The sequence below is a fragment of the Alosa alosa genome, chromosome 21, assembly GCF_017589495.1.
Source record: "Alosa alosa isolate M-15738 ecotype Scorff River chromosome 21, AALO_Geno_1.1, whole genome shotgun sequence".
Taxonomy (NCBI): domain Eukaryota; kingdom Metazoa; phylum Chordata; class Actinopteri; order Clupeiformes; family Clupeidae; genus Alosa; species Alosa alosa.
The window spans coordinates 7,594,280-7,615,824 of NC_063209.1; the positions used below are offsets into that span (position 1 = coordinate 7,594,280).

Sequence of the window (21,545 nt, forward strand, 5' to 3'; positions counted from 1 at the left end):
TCACTTTGAAAATAAGAAAAATGTCTTGAATAATAGTCTGCACGATATTCCACGTGCATGTGTTGAAAAATAACTTGATTGTGGCATTCAAAACAAAGGACACTTGGACCCTGTAACAAAGTGGCACGTCGCCATATTTGATTCGCTGCGAGCCCATCCCCCTACATGTCTCTTCTGCACAGGCCACTGTGGGTAACCTAGTGTTAGGCTACAGTAGGCGAACACAGCAACGGGTAGCCTATTTTCGGATCGTAGGACTCTGCAGGGAAATTAACCGAAGATGGCCTCACCAAGGACAATAACCATTGTTGCCCTCTCTTTTGCACTGGGTCTATTTTTTGTTTTCATGGGCACTATTAAACTCACGCCAAGACTGAGCAAAGATGCGTACAATGAAATGGTAAGTGGTCGTCGCGCTGCATCCTGCGATAGCCACATCGAGGGCATCTGGTGCACCTGGGTCACAGCAGTATTGTTGGTAGATTTACTGTATTGACGGTAACGTTTTTTTCCCGATTTTCATCACACACAATTGTTGTTCATTCATTCATTCATTTTTATTTCCATAGCATAATTACCCATATGCGCTCATCCAGAGCATTATTGCCATATGGTGCTCTTTTCTGCATAGCCCGCAGCACAACGTGAAATTCGTTTTGAAAATACAAATACACGGATAAATTATTCGTTTTCAGATTCGGCATAGAGGCGTGTTTATGAGTTACCAACCTTAATATATTTAATGAAAGTTAGATCAATCACACGTAAAGCTAAATGGTGTCAGCCATTGGTCATGCTATATGGAGACATTGTATTTTCCCTTGTAATTTGGTTAAAATGGACTTTCACATGTGGTCATGTTACCACATTTACATGGAAAAGATAGGATTGTTACAATTCTTTAGCTATGTTAATAATTTCTTACTTCGGTAATGGCGGCGCTTTCGAGCAAATTCTATCTGCGCCGGCTGGTGCTGATGCTGACGCTGATGCTGAACTGTCGGCTGTTGAGCTAGACCGGTTAATATGTGCATGCCATGCTTCAGCTTAGGTATGTACTAACTAGCCTGTCTTTGCTGGTGGAGTAGCCTATTTGCCTCATGTCATTTACTAGTTTGATCCAGCACTGAAACCATCTGAGCGGTACATTTTTGCATTAGCATGAGTATGCATATTTGGACCCATAAATTGTGAAAGTCTCATGAGTTTTCCCTGACCTGTAAGGTTTAAACTAAATTGAAAAGGCTGATTTGAACGATAGGGCTGCCCATCCCCCAGTTTAAACTCCCTACCAGGCATGCCTAATTATGGCGCTACTGTAGCCTGTTTAGATTTTGCAGTACTTTCTTAAAGTGACACTTGTGAATAGAAAGCCTTAATAAGGAGAAAAGGCCTCAGCCAACCTCTAGAAGGCATATGTGTCATTATAGATTATTTCCTGTTCTTGCTTACTTGTTTTGAATGATTGTTAACTTTTTCAATTTTTGATTTGCAGAAAAGGGCCTACAAGAGTTATGCCAAGGCCTTGCCAGGACTGAAAAAGATTGGTGTGAGCTCAGTGCTTTTGCGTAAGATCATCGGCACCTTGGAAGTGAGCTGTGGTGTGGTCCTCACCCTGGTTCCAGGGAAACCCAAAGACGTGGCCAACTTCCTGCTCCTGCTGGTCATGCTGGCCGTGCTGTTCTTCCACCAGCTGGTGGGGGATCCCCTCAAACGCTATGCCCACGCCCTGGTGTTCGGCATCCTGCTCACGTGTCGCCTGCTCATCGCCCGCCAGAGCGACGACCGGCCAGAGCGGGAGGAGAGCCGGGAAGCGCAAGTTGGCGCCCAGGAAAAGAACAAAGTCAAGCTCTCCTAGTCCTGCCTCTCCCCCCTGGCTTGGCCGGAGGACAGGCCAGGGCCAGAGAGAGGACATTTTATGCTGGATAAAAGAGATTGGTGTCCATACAAAAGACAGTCGCCACAGAGTGATCTCCATTCACCAAAGCCCCGTCCTGGCCAACCTGCCTGACCGGTTATCACACTCATCAGCTCTCTTATGTTCTGTCCAACCATGGTCATCAAAGAGGCAGTAACACTGCTCATAGCCTCTGTGTTGTCTCTGTTCACCCTTGTTGCAACTGTTTGATATGTAGCTCTGTGAAGGGGAAGGAAGACACGCGTTGCAACCATCAATCTGTTATTCCTTTTCTATGTTTTCTGTTTACGTAGGTTCCACATCAAAGGTCATGATCCATAACAGCCAAGCAGTTGAAATAACTCCTACTGTTGAAGAATAAGTAATGTTATGCTGAAAGGACTAATTTTACAGTAAAGACTACACTTGATGCTTTTATAAATGACCTGATACTATAAGAAACTGTGTTTTTTTTAGTTTAGTTAATTCCCCAAGGTTTAAGTAGGCTATTTATTTTTTATTTAGTTGTTGAATCATTAAAGTTGATTACATTGGTTGAATTTATCATAAAGTTGTTGTATAATGGTAGTGATTTTAGTCCCATGTTTTTTGCTCCTTTTTTATGTTGTGTTTAAAAAAATGACTCTCCGTAAGAGATACTATTTTGTATGCATGAAGAAACAATGCCTTCTCATTCCACAGACTCGTAAAGAGGAGGAAACATGCCGATAATTTGTTTTTAAATGGAAAATGTTAATGTATGTTAAGTTGAGCTAAGAACCCTTTTCATCCCCAGATTTATCTCCCAAAATGTTTATTTTTTAAAAAAGGTCAGCATATAACATATCATGCTGGGAAATAGGTAAAGAATTTTATGCTTCTGCTGTACCACATTCAGTAAATCAATTGCCATTTGGAAATGAGCACCTAATAAAGACTTATCCCACCAAAATGAGTTCTGCTTTATTTAAAGTCAGGTAAGTCATACTTTGGTAGTAGACCAAAGTGTGTGGCTCCTGATATGACCTGCTTCTGACAGTCTAGCCTAGGAGACTATTACATCCCCTGGTGGAGGGAGGACAGACATGCACAGAAACATCTGATTTTATAATGTAAATAAAGCCATTTTGGCGACATTTCCCCATATGCCCATATGTAAGTATGTATCTCGGGTTTAACTGATGAAGTCATAATTTTGTGCATTGATTGTAAGTAAATGTGAATTATCCTGCCTTCAAAATGTTCTGAACCAACGCAAGCTGACGTCACATAACCACGTGACCAGTAGGAGCCAAAGTGCGCCTGCGCAAACGGTCGCGGGAAGGATTTGATATTTGTTTGAATTCATTCGGTCGAAAATGGGAAAATGTAGCAAGAAGAACTGAATGTTTACCTTTTGAGTTCATCAACAATGACGAGGTCATCTAGTCTGTCTGAGTTAGGTAGAGCGACAAATTGTTCAGATGAACACGATTCTTCTTGTAACGTTAGTTCAAGCAACAGAAGTTTGCGTCTAGCAGAAAATGCGAAGAGGAAAAGTGAGGCGGAGGCTCCCTTTTTGGTGGCGTTTAAGTACTTCTCCCAAGGTAACATTTAACGTTAATGTTTCTATATCACATTTGTTTTTTTACGTTCCGGGGAGACTGTTAGTGGTATTGCCATTGAGCTACTTAAGAGTTGCATACTGAACTACACAACTTGTTTGATGTAACTACTAAAGCTTATGATAGCTAGTTAAAGCTAAAGTTACCCAACGGTAGCTAACTGTGATAGCTAACAAACAGGTTAGCAAACTCTCAGGAGCCCGTATGAAACTGAGTAAAATATTAAAAGGACAAGTGTCGTTTGCGATAATGTTTATATAATCAGTACATAGATGCCCTTTTTTGAAAATTAAATACAGTGTATTCGACGGTATAGCATTGCCTAGGGCTAACGTCAACATGGGCCATCTGTCAAGTTATCTTGTGATGTTTCACTGTGTCAGCGTGTCACAACAATTACATTAATGTTATCAACTATACGGGTCGAACTAGTTATAAAACATTATGGCATAGTGGTTGAGTGGCATGTTTAAGATTCATTTCCAATTTTACACATATTTTTGTGCCATTTTTATATGATATATGATAGTGTGTCGTATAGCCCAGTGTTTCTCAAACAGACGAAGGACCACTTAACCAATAAAAAATAAATGCACGGACCACCTAGGATAAAAAAAAAAAAAAAAAAAAGATAAGACCTACTTCAACAGTATATTGGCCTACACTATAGGCCTACTCACTGAACCACCTTGCTTATTGTGTTTACACTTTGCTTATTGTGTCAGAGGATTCATATGAGTTAAACTGGCATATCTTACATAGACAGTGTTGCAGAACTGTTTGGATATACATACAAGTTGGTTCAATATTGCAAACTCATCTATATTATATTTTACCACGTCTGCTCACGGACCACTTGGGATAGCTTGCGGACCACCAGTGGTCCCCTGACCCCACTTTGAGAAACACTGGTATAGCCTATGTGCCAAGTAGTGTGCATTGTGATGTGATGCACACTTTTGTTGTGTTTACATACGTGAGGTATGATTTGATGCCCTGTATGCAATATCCAAGTCAAACCACTATAACAGGGAGTAAGAGCAGAAATTACGCTAGGGTCAAAAATCCTGGTGATGATTTCTGTTGTACTAGAGACTAGAGAACATAGCTTCAAAGAGTTCTTACTTGTTAGACAGACTAGGCTACTGTACAATGCATCCTCCTCAGTATTATGCAGTCTTAACAGAGTTAACATTTTGTAATGTATTACAAATTTTATTAACATCATATCACTCATAACAGTGAGTCCAGACAGAGTTCCTAATTGGCATGAAGGAAGGCAGAGATGATCCCTGGTTCTTCGGTATATCACAGGGGGCCGGAAGATGCAATTTGTTAAAATCTTGTATTTAGAAATTAATGTGCAGGAAATTATTTAGTTATGACACAAATATTGTCAACTTAAGGGCTTGGTTATGGTTACTGCCGGGTAGAGTATATATATACTTATACTTATACTTACTTATAGTAGGTATTAGATCGGATTGCACCACATAAACTGTTTTGAGTGACATAGTCTTTAACTACAGTTGCTGTAGGGTAGGTCACAGTACATACTATCGTAATCACATATCCACCATTAAATGACCTGATATGCTTAGTCTTTTAGAATATAAATTCTGCTGGCATTTGCTGATGGCATAATTTGTTGTCTGATTTTGGTCTCAGTTAAAGCAGGCACGCCTGTGAATGGGAATGATGAGTTGTTAGGGCACCTAGACCGGGTGGAGAGGATGGCCCTGGCTCAGGGGCTTCCCCCAGATGCCGTCTCCATCATGCTGGAGTTCGCCATGAGTCTGCGCTGCAGTAAGTATTTGCTGTTGTATGTCAATTACTCTTCTTACATCTTTGCTATTAACTATTCTTATGTGTCGTGAAAAGTACATAGTCCTGTTTTTGATTAGTGGACGTAACTATTTAAGCAAGGGTCTCTGAAGGACACATGAAGGACACAAAGTTAAAGGCACCCTTAACAGTTTTTTGACCTTAACATAGCATTTCCAAAATCATTTTGATGGCACATAACTTCATAACATTACAAACGGCACATCTGCTATAGTCTGAGCAGCCCTCTGTAGGCGATTACCGTCCTAGCATCTCTCTCGATTCGGGTAGGAAACTGACCCTCCTCCATCCCCCCTCCGAAATTGAAATGGAAAAGAGCTGCTAGTGCTATGCTACAGGAATTCGGAAATCTTTTTCTACAGACTGCTGTCGGTGCATCCTCCACCCTCTCTATATTATATCGGAGTCATGTTCATACTTTGTTGCAAAAGACGCGTACTTAGTTTGTTTGTTAGTTTGTTGTTCGCCTCTTAACTGTAGGGGGATCCTGAGAGCAAATCTTAAATTTGATTAGAATTGTGTTAATATTTCTATACTTGGTATGAGCCAATGTTGTTTGAGAAGAACCGTTGAACAGAAAGGACAGTCCAGTTGGTATGAAACACAAAGAAGTTAACAGATGGTCATGTTGTTTATTGATTATGTAAGGGATAATGTATAGAACGCCGGTCATTATGGGGAAAATAAGTCCCGACAGGGCGAACCGGACCCCGACGCGTCAGCGGAGTGGTCTTGTTTCGCCCTGAACGGACTTATTTTCCCATGATGACCGGCATTCTATACATTATCCCGCTTTATTATGATGGGCTACTTGCCAAAACGAAAAAAATAAACTCCATGATATGTCTCTTTACACTATTTGTTACCGTTTCGTCGTGGCTTTTGCTGAGAAACAAATAGTTCGTAACACACGCTGAACTTGAATCAAACATTCTTTAGAACACAGCTGATCAACCGTCTGCTTTCACTTTTGAATGAAGTTCCAAGCACAAACTCCGTTGCCATTGACAGCGGTCATTCTTGTTTTCAGAGGTCCTTTCCCAAGAAATAATGACCGCTAGAACTTTCGGAAATCCCATTCAAGTCAATGGAGCATTCTACTTGCATTGTGAAGAGCCGTATAATAATAATGGATAATTGCAGTAGCAGTCTGTTAAGCTAACTGTGTTCCCTACCCAGGGAGCTCGATATCGTCGCGGGTGCTGCGGTTCCTGATTCCGGCTTCAGTAGTGCCCCAGGAAGCTGTGGTCAGAGGATTCTCATGGCTCTGCACACAGAAAATGCCCCAATCCATGCAGGTAAAGAACATCCTAAAACGGTTTGCAAAATGATTGTAAATCTTGCAATGTTTTTACCCTTTGACAGATAGTGACGACATATCATGCCTGTATTTTAATAATTATTCTCGAGCATGACTTAATTTTTTGATCACTTGTAATTCATTACCTTTGCATGTTGTTATTTACATCCCCCAACATTTGTTTGAAGAGATAATTTAGTGGTGGTTGGTGACTTAGCTGGTGTTTTAACGTGTTCCGCAGATCCTTTTCCTGCGCTGGGTGCTGACGATGTTTGACATGATTGACTGTAAAGACAACCTAAGGGCCATCTATGGCTTCATCTTCAGCTTTGTGATTGATGAAAGTTTGGTGAGTCCGGTGGCAGTTATGAGTGGCCCACAACTGAGGTGCATTCAAATTCAGCAAACAATGGCAAATGTTCGTGGCGAATATGTTTACATTTCTCACGTGGTTCTCACACCCAGTTCCACTGTACAACCACAGAGAACAACCTCCTTGAACTGTTTGCGACTGATTGCAAATGTTCGTGGAGAACTCAAGGCAAACGTAAAACGTAAAACGTTCACCTATTTTGCTAGTTTGAATGCACCTCTGGTTGTTGGGGAAATTTCATACCCCTAATGAGATTCCCTCTAGAAGGCCACTCAGTGGGATGGGGGAGGGTTTGGACGGTAGTTGTGGATACAGATTGGCTAATAAGCTAATCAAATTTAGCTTGTAAGATGACAGGGCAGAAAGGCCATCCTGTGTATGATATCTGGGTCTGTCGCTTCAAAATTGAATATTGAAATTGAATCTGAATTTTATCCGCCAACATGTGTTGAAATGACATAAGAGAGAGCAGAGGAGAAACATTTTTGTTATTTTTTGTGAAAGTGACAGGCCTAGAAATATCTCAGCTTTTTGTTCTGATTTCACATTTCCATGAAGCATTATCCTCCGGATTTTTCATTGAAATGCACACAGACTTTCATGAGTGATTTCATGTGAACTGGTGTTCTATGGAAGTCATTTCAAATAGCTTTTACCGGGATGTTTCACTTAAGCAAACCTTTAGGAAATTGCTTTGTACCCCAGTCCACAGCCATTCTTGATTGTGTGTATTTTTTTCCCTTCTTTGCCCACAGTGTCCCTTCATCTGCCACCTGTTATACCTTCTAACCATAAAAGGACATGGTAAGAAAGAGTGCTATGGTTTTTTGTTACCCTAGCCACGTTTGCACTTTCGGCCCAGTAATGGATTTATTGTGACTTGGTCCCTTTTTCCTCGTATTGTTTCCCAGTGTGTTAACTTCTTGTTAAGATTAGTTTTGCACTCACTACATGCCACATGTTACTCTTGGAGACTGGTCTGGATAGATGTGATCTGAAAGCACTGTGGCCTCCAGCCTCACATAATGTCATCAGCAAAGTATACGAGGCATTTTGTAAGAGTTGGCGTTATTAAGCTGGTGTGAACTCGAGCCGTGCTAGGCAGCATGGCATAAATCTATACATTCCTTTTCTCTTGAATGGTGTCGGCACTCACCTCCAAACTGCTTCATCACCCTGTGTCTGTTTTTGTCTCTCCCAGTGAAGCCCTTCCGAGTTCGAAAGCTGTTGGACATTCAAGGCAGAATGGTAAATAAATCTGAAATGATCTATTCCAGCCTTTTGGTGTAGATTGGTTTTTAAATTGTGTGTGTTTTTTTTTTTTTTGTGTGTGTGTTTTTTTTTTATTGATTTTTCTGAATGAAGAGATTTTTCAGGGTGCAATTTAGGTTAGCAGTACTTTTGTAGTTGTTAAAGTGGAATGATGTTTTTTTTTTATTTTTCAACCACAGGAAGAAAGGAACATAACAATGTTTGTAAAAAAATAAATAAAAGAATTTAGCACACAAGGTGCATTCTGGGAGAAAATCAAGGGAGAGATGCTTGCGCTTTTCCAAACAAACCATGTGTTATTATGAGTTAGACATAAACAGTTTCTATGTGTTTCAGAAACATAACAGGCCTCGTTCTATGTTATTTCAGCAAACTACTTTATTTTTCTGGATAGAGAATTGAATTGTTTTGTCTACTTCCTCAACAGGGCAAACAGCCGTACCTAATGCAATTACTGGCCCTCTACAAAGTCTTCTGTCCAGAGATGGTCACTCTCACTATGCCGTCCAGGATGAGGGTCTGTCGGCTTTGCCATGCATTAATTTCCTCAACTTAACTTAACACACACAGACAATGCCTACTGTGTCAATACAGCCAAGTTGATTTTATTTGTTGCACTACTCTTCTCTTCTTTTTTAACTGTTTTTAGTGTTTATGTTTATGAGGATATACCAAAAAGGTTAAAGATGGTAATAGAAACGGTATGGTAGCTGTGCATTCTGTTGACACCTTGTTGTGTGTGCTCATGCAGGCTGGCTTCAAGAACCACAGCACCACTTGGAAGGCAGCGCTAGCTGCGCTGAAGAGGAGGAACGCCGGAAAAGAGGCTCCCAGCATGGAACTCACACTAGGTGTGCGGAAGTCCAACTCAAGGAAAAGGGTATGTGGAGATGGCAGGCACTTTCATTCCAGTCTCACAGCTTCTTAAGTGTAGGATATTATGTGTGTGTGTGTGTGTGTGTGTGCTTAATGTTCTCAATGTTCTCAGACACTGGTATTCAGAAGTGGGCAGGACCGTTTAAGATTTGAAAGTAGATTATGCAAAATGTCTTCAAAAATGTCCGATAACTTCAGGCACAAAAAATGTCCTTTAAGGTGCGTCGCGGCGCGTCGCGTGTAAAGGGTCGCGTCGCGCGCGTAAAGGCATGCGTCTTTGGCGGTGTGTGTGTGTGTGTTAAAGAAATAATTCAGACTGCTGCTGTGCTGCCTACTATGTCTCAGGTAACCACAGGGGTTTTATGTTTTTCCTCGCGTCAGTGTGTGGATGGGCCCTCCGAAGTCGCTTGATAAACGAGTCAAATACGATATCGCTTTAAAAAACAAGATGAGCCAGGAGTTTCTCGTGTTTATGTCCTGTGGTAATTTCAATGATAACTTTTTTTGGCCAGGCGCAAGTCATTTTCGGGGCCAGTCAAGCATGGCATCATGAGCTCGAGCGCAATTTTGATAAAAGCTGCAGCGAGTCGTTTTGCAACTCAGCGGCTCATCTAATGTCTCTTGAATGCGGTGTAAATTCCAAGTACCTGGAGCTGATGGGCTCTGACCTGTGAAGGAAAGCTGAAGGGAAAGATCCAGGGGACCAGGGCGAGAGATGGAGGAGAATGAGAGTTGCTGACGCCTTCATTTCCTTCTTCATCTCTCCCTTTCACCTCTTTTATGTGTGTACACACACACGCTCACACACACTCATTCACTCAATGTCTCTTGCATAGAAATTCCATCACCTGGAGGTGCCGGCCTTGACTCCAGCAATGGAGAGCTCGGGTCCCAACGCCAGGAGAGGGGTGTGCCTGCAGCAGCTGAGCTCCTTCAACGAGCTGCTAGACAACCTGAACAGTATTGAGGTAAACACACACACACACACACACACACACACACACACACACACACAGTCTGAGTGAGTCAAATATTTATGACTTCATGACATGATGCCTCTATGTTGTTGTAATATTTTCTCATTAACACAAGGTGGAGCTGCGTCACTGTTTCCAGGCTCACTTCAGCTTGTGTGCCGTGCGTCTGATGCTTCCGAGCATACCAGTGGCTAAAAAAAGATTCTGCGAGAGACTCCCATCTCGTCACTTTGTTCATGTAAAATTGATGCGTGTATTTAGCCGCAGTCCATCAGCGGCAGCTAATATCCGGCCTCACATCAATTACGCCGCGTGGCGATGCATCACTGAGTAGACTAATTAGAAATGTGATTAGAACAAGCGCGTGACACGTCTTGGGAAAATGAAACCACACAAACGACGATCAGAGGGCCTCGTTCCAACAGTGACCTCGGCACCCGCTTAGCTGACCCGGGCAGCAGCGCTGACGAATCTCTTTTTAAAAAGCTTTCTGGACGCTTTCCGCTTCACGCCACATAAACCCTTCCCACCAACTCAGCTGCCGCAGCCTCGGCCCTCCTTCAGTCCAGCCTTGGAGCTTGGGCTCAGGCAGTGCTCGCCACAAGCCTCTGCGACAGGCTCGCTCTCCTATCAAACCCCACACACACACACACACACACACGCAACATATAGCACACAACACACTCACACCCGAGCCTGTGTGTGCGGTGCGGCTGTAGGCGTCCCTCACTGGCGGAGAGGCGACGCAGAGCAGTCAAGCACACGGCACTCAATCACGGCGCAGAAAACAAATCCGTCACAGTGCCCCAGAAAAAGCATCATTGATTCTCATCCCCTCTGCCACTACCCCCATCCCACACACACACACACACACACACACACACACACACACACATGCGCGCCCAGGCACTCTTAGCCGTCACACTCCACATCCCCTCCAGTTCCCCAGTCGCTGTTCCTGTGGTAATGACTGATGCATTTGCTCCTTAATTATGAGCAGGCTCGCCCATGTCCAATGACAATCTGCCACCCGCACACAATTATTTATTTATATTTCGGAACACACGTCACCCATATTGTTAGGCAGCTGTTTGAGCAGTGAGAGCGGCGAATGGTTAGAGACCCGCCAGAAAAAAATTAATGCAAATCGTGTGTGTGTGTGTGTGTGTGTGTGTGTGTGTGTGTGTGTGTGGTGGTCATCAGGATGATGAATTGTGATGGCATAGTGCTGAATAAATGGGTGTAACACAATGCTCAGTGAGTTGTGGTGGAATGTGAGATCATGTACACGCGCCGCTGTTTTTCACTTTGGCTGAGCGCCGGGCTCGTCTCCCCGGCAGAGCTGTCTCTCTGGGTTGGTTCTGGGCCGCGTGGCGCTCGCCAACCACTTTAGTTCCACTCTTTTTCTCGGTGTAATGAGCAAAAGAGGAGCTGTCGTGCAGCGTGCGCCTTGAAACCCAGAGCTCTGCAGTCACCGGCGGTCCCCACCAAGCCTAACCCATAAACCCTCTCAGTGGACTGACTTCTCACCTTTTTTCACACACTCTCCCGGCTCTCTGATTGGCTCGTGCGAGATTTCTAATTCTATTGTGACTCATATTTGTTTACTTTGGCTTTGTTTGTTTGGGATTGCAGCTGCCAGCTCAGATGGGCTCTCTGCTCAGCTCCGCTTTGGCTCTGCATTACCTGGACTGTGTGCAGGACGAGTCGGCCTTCCTCCGCCTCAACTTCTGGCTGGGCCACGCGCTGCACGAAGGTACGGTCTCTTAATTCACTCACTTTATGAAAACCTACAGTTTTTGAATGAACGTAACCGAAAACAGGAACAAAGCCAATTTCACTTGTTCCGGAGTGAAAACTTTATTTTTAATTTTAGATAACCGGTTAATAACAATATTTATCCTTCCGATTAAAGGTGCTCTTTTTGGAGCATGTGCTGTCCACAGAGATCGTGTTTTTTACTGTAAATGACAAATGTTTTAGCCTAAAAAACATGTGGCATCGCTTATAGCACCTTTAACCTTTTTTTGAATATTATTCAAAAGTCTATAGGCTTGGAAAGTGACCTGCCCACACAATGTTCCCCAGACCCCTAATAGGATGAATTTAGTCAGATGTTATGAATCAATGTCTCCCCTGTAGACACTGTTGATAAAAAGGATTTTCATATCCAACATTATCTAACTATCTTTTCCAAGTACAGTATGTAGCCTAAATTACTGAAACATTTTGTGAAATGACATAGGCTACCAGAGACACTGGGAAAATATCTATAGGCCTGTCATGCAGTTGGTAGCACCACACATAGGTAAGTCTATTACTGCAGAAGTTCTTAAACTTTTTGTCTGGCGATCCCCCAAAAAACATGGGCCAAGTTGGTTTTGAAATGTTGCGAGATGGGCATTGGAAGCAGAGTCAGAAAATTTCTTCTCTCATAGGTTGGCTATGTCCACATCAAAAGCATTATGTCAATGGCAGCCTTTGACTAAAAATGTCTTTAAATTCAGACTGCAAATCATTTTGCGACCCCTCCAATATTTTTGTCGAGCCCTCCCGGGGGTCCCGACCCCTAGTTTAAGAACCACTGTATTACAGGGCTTAAAGCAAGACATTTTCTGTGCCTTAAGTTAGGCTATCAGACATTTTTTTAAGATTTAATATTATATAGGCCTACTTGCCTACTTTCAAATCTCGCCCCATGCCTGAATTCAAGCACAGTAAGTGTTTAACAGTTAGCCTTGGTATTGAATGTGCTTTGATTTAAGCTTTAAGGCTGCTGGGCAAAAAAAAGTCGATTTGGGAAAACAATGTCATTTTTAAAGGAACGTTATTAACCGTTCTTCTATAATGTTCTAGCCGGTTACCATTTAGAGGAGAGGCCTTGGAACACTGGAACAGGAACAAAAAAAATAATGTTTTTGCTCAGAACGAACCAAAATGAAAATCGGAACGTTTTCAGTCCCTGGCAGCAGGTGACCTGGCCTCAGGAGGAAAAGCTCTATTATAAAGGGAAGTGGAAGCAGTTCACTAACACTCTGTAGCCAGTTGCCAGCTCCCCTAAATCACTTTTTAATTGAGTTTCAGGTCTATTGAGTGTAGAACACTTGCTGAAAATGCCTTGAAGAAATTCTTGTCCAATGTCACCTTTCGGAATGTTGGTGAGAAGCACAGCGATCGGTCTACCCTGCTGTATTTAGGAACCAGTTTCATACAGGAGATACAATGTGGACGCCAGCGTTTTTTTTAGCGTGTTTTAGTCATCTACACGTTTCCATTCTTTTGTGTTTGTGATCCAGAGTTCCTGTTTGGTCCTGCGGACGGTAGCCCGGAGAATATGGCCGAAGCCTCGCACTTCCTCAGCATGCTCGTCTCAACACAACACTTCCTCCAGGTCAGTGACCCCTGCGCCCCCTCTCCTGTCCCCACGTCTCACACGTCTGACAGCCACGTCCCCTGACAGCCATCCCCCAAATCTCAGCGACATGAACACCTACCTCCAAGCCATATCCCCGGCGGAGAGGGACTGACCCGTAGCGCACTTTTGGCCTTCTCTCTCTCTTTACAAGAAGTTGTTGTGCAAGCCAAGTGCCCTAGAAAAAGTGTGCTTGGCAGAACTCTTGGCTCTTCTCTCTCTCTCTCTCTTTTCTCTCTCTCTCTCTCCCTCTCTCTATCTCTGTGGGTTTATCTCTGTGTCTCCTCACCTGAGACCCCCTCCTCCCCATGGACCAGCCCTGTCAGTCTGAATCACCCTGCACGTCATCTGCGGCCACATTAGTGAATAACTGATTAGGCAGTTAGGCAGGCTGCCGCTCATCCATGCTTGTGTCTGTCTGTGTGTGTCCTGACAGGAGGGCTTCTCCAGCACAGAGGGCTTCCTCTTCAAGTTCCTGCAAGTGTGGGATGGCTTCCTCCACCGGCCGCAGATACTGGAGCTGCTCAGCGACATTCCACTGGTGCCCAGCTCCTGTGAGTGCTGTGTGTGTGTGTGTGTGTGTGTGTGTGTGTGTGAGAGAGAGAGTATACATACTAGTTGTGCACATTTCTGTTTATGCTTAAGAGTTCAAAAACATGGTCCTGGTCATCAGCTAAAGCTGGAATGAAACAGGTGTTGCGCAACATCCCCCATCACAAGTCATGTTGACACATACACACACCTGTCTGACTGTCTGTCTGTCTGTGGTTAGTTATTTGTTTAATTATTTGACATTTCTCTGCAGACATTAAGGACGCTCTCTTCGAGCCTTTGATGCAGCTGTACTTCACCTCCTCCGTGTTCTTCAAGGTGAGTTCATTTTCTTCCTCCATTTTTTAATCTGTCTCTTTCTCCTTCTCTTCACCCCCTCCGCTCCAGTTCTCTTCCTTCCACACCGTGGGTAACCTTGGCTGGCCCGGCCCCGCCATTCATTCTCATGCAGAGCACTTGTGCATAGTGGCGGCCCTGTTAGGGATCTCTTAGCTGGAGTCCAGTCATAACACAGTCTGAGGAACTTTTGCCCCCCTCTACATGCCGTTGTCTACACATTCAGTTTGGTACCAAATATCTCTCAACCTGTACTAACTCATCCATCCCTACTACACCTTATGTCTCTCTCTCTATCACTCCATCTTCTTTCCATCCCACTTGTCTTGTTTCTCTCTCTCCCACTTGCAGTGCAGTGTCATTGAGTGTCTGACCAGCATGCTGCGGAAGTGGCTGACCTGGCATTCCATCTGTGCCCAGGAGGAGGGGCTGGACATCAGTCTCAACAACCGCAGCAACATGTAAGTCACTCCTTTCTCTCTCTCTCTCTCCCTCCCTCCCTCCCTGGACCCTCCTTCCATCCTCACTCTGTCCTCCTATCTGCCGCCCCCCCCCCCCGTCTCTATCACTCTCTCTTTTTCGATCTCTCTATCGCTCTCTCTTTTTCGATTTCCTTGTGGAGAAATTAATATCTCTGCTGAAAGGCGTGACAGGCCCGGGTCAGCAGATCAGTGTGTGGGCTGCCACGGCCGTCTTCCCAAATGCCTCTCTCTCTCTCTCTCTCTCTCTCTCTCTCTCTCTCTCTCTCTCTCTCTCTCTCTCTCTCTCTCTCTCTCTCTCAGCAGGGCTGATGTAGTGGGTGATTTACACCTCTGCCCCACAGGGCCACTTTGTTTTCGGCTGCAGAGTTGTTTTGGTGGCCGTGTTTTTCCCCCCCAGTTAACCCCATGTTATTGAGTACAGGTCTCAATGCTCCGTCTACGTGTGTACACGCACGCGGCTAATCACTCCGTCTCAAATGGCATATTTCCGTCAGTACACTTTAATTCAGCGCCCTGTGTGAATAGTGTTGTCTCAAATCAAACACTGTGCACTGGTAACGGTACGGCAACGGTAAAGATAATCGCAACATTTAAATTAACTTCATTGGTGTCCTCTATTTGATAGTGACATGGTTGTACTGTGTCAAAACATTAACAGTTTATGTTCTAACTTGCTTGCACATCTGTAAAGTGTGTTTTCCACTGCTGCTGCTCCAGCTTTCTCAACCACGATCATCAAGCTTAGACAGAGAGCTGAATTAAGACAACTAGGCTACAATTATGCTCATCACGTGAAAGAGGCCAACTATATTCTGCACATGCTTCTCTGTGCACACAACAACGTCAGGACCTGTTGCCTAAACTATAGCCTGCGCATGAATATAATAGGATGAACATGTTTATTCAGTATTTAATGTGTCACCACAGTCCACCATTGTTTTTTCTTACCAACCAGGCTAAGTGGTTTTTAACTAGATAACATTGGCCTGCAATGATTTTGCACTAGTCTTACCCAGATGTGCTCTCCTTTTGTACAAAAAGTTGGCACGGGTTGAGTTAGCGTGAATCGGTATTCGAATTTAGGTTGTACCAACCTAAATCTGTGTGTGTGTGTGTGTGTGTGTGTGTCTGTCTGTCTGTCCATCCTCTTCCAGGAGCCTGAGTCTGTCGGGGTTCCTGGACTCTGTGCTGAAGCTGGTGCAGTTTGTGGGCCGCCTGACCTCAGCGGGTCTGCAGTTGGAGCGTGGACACACCCTGCTGCTCCACCATGCCCTGGGCTTCTACGAGACGGTAGAGCACACAAACCCCCACCTCTCTCATTCCACTTCCTTATTGGCATCCTTCGTTACTTTCCAATGAGCTCCTCTATTTAGATATGATTATTGATATTATCTATTCCTTTCTGACGTAAGTGTTAAATCGGCTTAGCTATACTTCGAGATGGAATATTAATTTATATAGACTTGATTTATATTTATTTTGTATTTAATGTTTGTACTATGTATTTATGCATGTCAAGAGTATTTAGCCGAACGTCTATCCAAATGTACTAACAAAGACTTTCAGGAATTAAACCCTGACTGACTGCATTCAAAGCGGCGATGCCTACCACTGCACTACTACACATGTCTGTGTGTGAGTCTGTATGTCTCTGTAAATCCACTCCATATCCTCTCTGTTGTCACTGAACTGTGTTCACTGCAGGTGTCCGACATGTTCCTTAAGTACAGCTTGCCCCTGTTTGTCATGTTGCCCCCCGGCGTCTTCTACCCAGCGCTCCTGGCCACTGACCCAGTCTCCGTTGATCGGCTTGGGTACATCATGTTCAGGTAGCGATCGGACAACACACACACACACACACACACACACACACACACAGACCCCCCACTCGATCCTTTTCTGTTGCAGTATGCATGGTTTAACTGTGCACCTCCTTCCAGTTTCAGTTTTGCCTCTCTGTGTGATGAGCGTGCGCTCGAGAGTCGGATAACCCCTGAGTGCGTCCGTCTCGCTCTCACTGCTGGACCAGGGGGGGATTTTTGAGTAAACTAGTCGGGCGAACAAAATCGGTGGGCTGACGCGCTGCCCCCAGGGTTCACGGCCGTGGCGGAAGTAGTCTGTCAGGCACGTCCAGTCAGAGCATGGCGCACACTCATTTGCAGGCTCATTAGCTCGTCCCACTAATTTGACTTGACACCGGAAGCCAGCCGAGAAATTGTGTCTCCGGCATTATCGCAATTAAATAAAGTTGAAAAGCAAAAAATTATTTTAATCCGCCTCGATCGAAATGGGGGTTACAAGTGGCAGGGTATCACTGAATACTAAGCATAACTAATTATTGTATATTCCCTGCTAAAAGGCCCATTAGCACCGACCTGAATGGCACAAATTGTTTTGCTCTTCGGTTGCCATTTAAGCCATAGAGTGCACAGTGCAGACCTTAATTATTATAGTGTGCTTTACTTAAGCAAATGCAGAGACTGTTGTGCTATGCCTATATTCTGTCCTTATTTAATAAAAGCCTTAGGACATTTTCTTTAAATGTCTTGCTGTGTTATACTAACTTTAGTTAAAGAAACAAATGCCAGACACCATCCAGTGTATACCGACAACTGGTTTTGGGAACAACATTTCTGAGAATAGCAGTTATAGCATCAGTCTTATTAGAAGTATTAAAAGTTGCTTTAGGATTTTAAAAAGTGGTAATCAATTTTTTTTGTATGTTTTCGCAGGTATAGGCAAAATCTGACATCTGCCAAGGAAGAACAGAAGAAGCAAAAAGAGGTATAATCCCAGAGCTTTTCACACAGAAATCAGAGGTTATCTCCCCTTACCCCTCCTTTTTCATTTTTAGTTTAGCTGCTGCATAATTTACTAATAAAGGATGCATTTGTAAAGAACCCTCCAGCTGCGCATTAGGAATCCATAATGAAAGCCCCTCGGGCATCTGCTATAGTCCCTTACTTTTCTCATTCTAGATGAAGGCGCACTTCCATAAAAAAATCTGACATGGGGAGGCTCTGCTCTATCTCTGATCAGGCAGGATGCCGGCCACCCACTGAGTCCAGGGCCCTGCTGTCCATGAATTATGTGCTGTGTTTTACATCTGCTCTGCTTGCTGTAATAGCAGGGATTAGGGGAGGAGTGTCTCTTTGGCTTTATGGCCCGTGTCCTACTACATGTACAGATTTGCATGTATTTCAATGAGGAGTGAGCAGCTCTACTCGTTTATGCATTCACTTATGGAGACCCCTTTCCCCTGCTCCGCAGCTGTCCATCCACATCAACCGGAGTGTCTACCAGGAGTTTAATTCTTATCTGGTTGCCATGGTGGCCCACCTGTGGAACTCCAGGAGCTTCAGTCTGAGGTCGGGCATCCAGGTCAGCGAAGCGCTGCTGGAGCGAACCAAAGTGGGTGACCACTCTAACTGCTTCGACCTCATCCACCATCCAGCTTTCCTCAACTACGCAATAGACTTCCATCAACAGGTCAGAAAGGACAACACCACATACATGCAATATATATGTAAGGGATAATGTATAGAATGCCGGTCATTATTGGGAAAATAAATCCTGACAGGGCGAACCGGACTCCGACGCGCAGCGGAGAGGTCTTGTTCCGCCCTGAAGGGACTTATTTTCTCAATAATGACCAGCGTTCTATACATTATTGCGCTTATTACACGGCTACTTGCCAAAACGAAACAATAAACTCCCCAAGATATAACTCTTTAGCCTACATAGCCTAGGCTATAGCCTATTTGTTACCGTTCATCGTGGCTTTTAGATAGATGGATAGATACTTTATTGATCCCCAGGGGAAATGCTGAGAAACATAGTTTGCACACGTTGAGCTCGAAACATAGCTCGCAACAGCTTTTGCTGAGAAACATAGTTCGCACACGCTGAGCTTGAATCAAACATTCTTTAGAACACAGCTGATCAACCGTCTGCTTTTCACTTTTGAATGAAGTTCCAGTAGTTGCGGAGTGATATGAAAGACCTGAATTAGAAGCACAAACTCCGTTGCCATTGACAGCGGTCATTTTTTTTTTTCAGAGGTCCTTTAGTCGAAAATAATGACCGCTAGAACTTTGGGAAATCCTATTCAAGTCAATGGAGCGTTCTACTTGCATTGTGAAGAGTCGTGTAAAAAGAATTGTTATTGTATTGCATTGTACATAACGTTTGTGTATATTGTTTGAACACAATGTTTGTGATATTGTCCTCATAAAGGGTACCGCACAGGTAGAAGTCACAACTACACACACAACACCACAGTGTAGTGCACAAGTACTAACTTGTTAACAGTCTGTGTATTATGGGAGTTTTGCTTGTCCTGCGTATCGTAATCACGGTCTGTGATGAATTTAAGATGAACGGGTAAACATTTGAAGTCTCGCTTCATAAATGGCAGCTGTCTGGGAGCCTCTTCACGGCAGAGTCCACTCAGACATGATGTGGCCCAGTTGGTAACGGGGGCTTTGATCTCCGGAGGTGCTCTGTGCCCGAGGAGACACGGTGGAGGCCCGTTTGGTTAATAAGTTTAAGGCCGGACATGGAGATGAATGCGGTATTCATGTATCTTTCATAGAAGGCTCCATTAATACAGAATCACATTTTATTATTCATGCCGCCATATGAGCCCTGCAGTTTTTTCGTCATGTTTAATAATACAGGCACCTTTTTTTGGTCCTGCTACTGCAACATCCAGCAGTGTTCAACTGAGATTTAGAAGAAGGGGGGCGGACAGAGAGAGAGGGACTGGTGGGAGGGAGACAGTGGATGAATATTTATATGTTCTCTTCATCAGTGTTGGCCGGAGCGCGCAGACATCGACCTGAACTCCATCAAGGTAACCCTCTTCAATTATCGCTAGCGTTCGTTAAAAAACGTTATGTAAAACGCTTTTTTTCCCGCACTCAAATCCGCAGCATTCCCAGTGTCCCAGAGTCACCAGTGCTGATTTTGCGTCTCTCGCCTCTTTTCCCTCTCCCTCGCTCCAGGCTGGGAAGTACTGGGAGTGGTATGTGGAGTTCCTCTTCACGCAGGGCTTCGCCGGCCTGAGGGACTTCATTAAGGTTAACATCAACCCAACAGTGACCCGGCACAGCGATGGGCGGCCGAGCAGTGGCCAGCCTCTCAGCCAACCCTCGCAGCCCAGCCAGCCGACAGCGGAGGCGTCATCGACGGCGCTGTCTTAAGAGTTGCCATGCCTCACTTTACAACTCTCAACTTATTTTTTTTTAAACCACCTTAGTCATAAGTATAAATGGAACATGACGACCTGCTTAAAACACATTACCCATCTTTATGAAACTGTACATAATTTATTTCAAGTGTCTTTGGGATGCCATTGACATAAAAAGACTCTTTAAGGAGATGTCTGTGTAAATAGCTTTGTATATTGCATTTTGTTTGTGTAATTATTTTTCATCACTGCTTTACTCGGTCATACTCATGTTTGTGCCAAAACTTTTGTCTACTTCACAACTTTTTGCATTAATTAAGAACATTAATTCAAAGCTTTTTGTATCATAACAATAAACTTTTCCATAACAAAACGTTTTTTGTGTTCCTTTCTTTTGCCTCGGGTCCCTGCAACCTTTCAGTGAATTGTGGATTTGTGTTCTACTGAAAAATGTATGTGCTGAAATTCAATTTTGGGGAAAAACATCAATATCAATTGCACTCACTGACTCAACCATCTGGAAAACAGCATTTTACCCTAATTGACAGATCCATCTGGACTATTACTTGGCTCATAGGAACACACCATCTTGAAAAGGTGCTGCCTGTGTGCAAAACAGATGTAACAGATAACAGAACGACTCTGGTGCAGGAGGGATGATCTGTGGAGTTTGCACATCTACTTCCCTCAGACGCACATATGGTTTATTTGTATTGCTTGAGTTATTTCGTCTGTACTACTAGCCAACAAAGGGGTGGGTGTTTTTTTTAGATGTATGTAAACAAATGCTTACATTAGCGTGCGATATTTTTTTCATAGCCCTCTGTCATCTAAAATAATTACAAAATATATGTACTAATTAAAACAGTATGCTACATATCGAAGTTCACATGTAAATATAGACTTTTTAAATGTGTCTAAATGAGATGGCGTTGCCTGGTGGTAAGCTATTTAGGGTGCAACCTGCATAACCATCAAACCCTGGATGGGCACGCAGAGTGGCGAGTTCTTAAGTTTACGCAGCAAAGGATTGGCACATATCTCCAAAACTACAGAAACGGTGGGTATTGAATCGTCGTTAAAGGTAACTGCGCAATTGCAAATGATTTCTCTATTGACAAAGATAGGCTCTGCCCGTTGTACATTGCCGATGAAGAATATTAAGAACATCCCACCGAAGAACATCTCTTATGGCACGAAGATCCACCTTAAACCTCTGATGTCAACGTTGATGTGAGACCCTCCGACGTAGCAGCGCTCTGGAGACCTGAATAGAAGTGTTCCGCTGTTTGAAATGTTCGTCAACGAGCAAGTCTCCCCTCACTTTCCGCTTATTTGCCTTCCTCGTTCGAGATTATTTCAGTCGTGCGAGCAGTTATTTTCCATGGCACTTCGAGGTTTCACAAAGGAGAGATACTCCGTCTGAGA

The 21,545-nt window shown here is 43.8% G+C and overlaps 2 protein-coding genes across 2 annotated transcripts; both read left to right on the top strand.

Annotated features, from left to right (window-relative positions):
• Nucleotides 1–173: 173 nt before the first annotated feature.
• tmem35 (transmembrane protein 35) lies at nucleotides 174–2,849 on the top strand. Its single transcript, XM_048231739.1, has 2 exons — nucleotides 174–400; nucleotides 1,496–2,849. The coding sequence occupies exons 1-2, from the start codon at nucleotides 281–283 to the stop codon at nucleotides 1,856–1,858; spliced, it is 483 nt and encodes a 160-aa protein (XP_048087696.1). The 5' UTR covers nucleotides 174–280; the 3' UTR covers nucleotides 1,859–2,849.
• A 361-nt stretch (nucleotides 2,850–3,210) lies between these two features.
• cenpi (centromere protein I) lies at nucleotides 3,211–20,482 on the top strand. The gene is made up of 20 exons (XM_048231510.1): nucleotides 3,211–3,483; nucleotides 5,170–5,307; nucleotides 6,526–6,644; nucleotides 6,888–6,995; nucleotides 7,775–7,823; nucleotides 8,221–8,267; nucleotides 8,719–8,808; nucleotides 9,043–9,171; nucleotides 10,004–10,135; nucleotides 11,780–11,900; nucleotides 13,441–13,535; nucleotides 13,993–14,110; nucleotides 14,362–14,426; nucleotides 14,796–14,905; nucleotides 16,081–16,216; nucleotides 16,631–16,755; nucleotides 17,659–17,710; nucleotides 18,197–18,415; nucleotides 19,740–19,781; nucleotides 19,933–20,482. The coding sequence occupies exons 1-20, from the start codon at nucleotides 3,309–3,311 to the stop codon at nucleotides 20,128–20,130; spliced, it is 2,268 nt and encodes a 755-aa protein (XP_048087467.1). The 5' UTR covers nucleotides 3,211–3,308; the 3' UTR covers nucleotides 20,131–20,482.
• The last annotated feature ends 1,063 nt before the right edge of the window (nucleotides 20,483–21,545 follow it).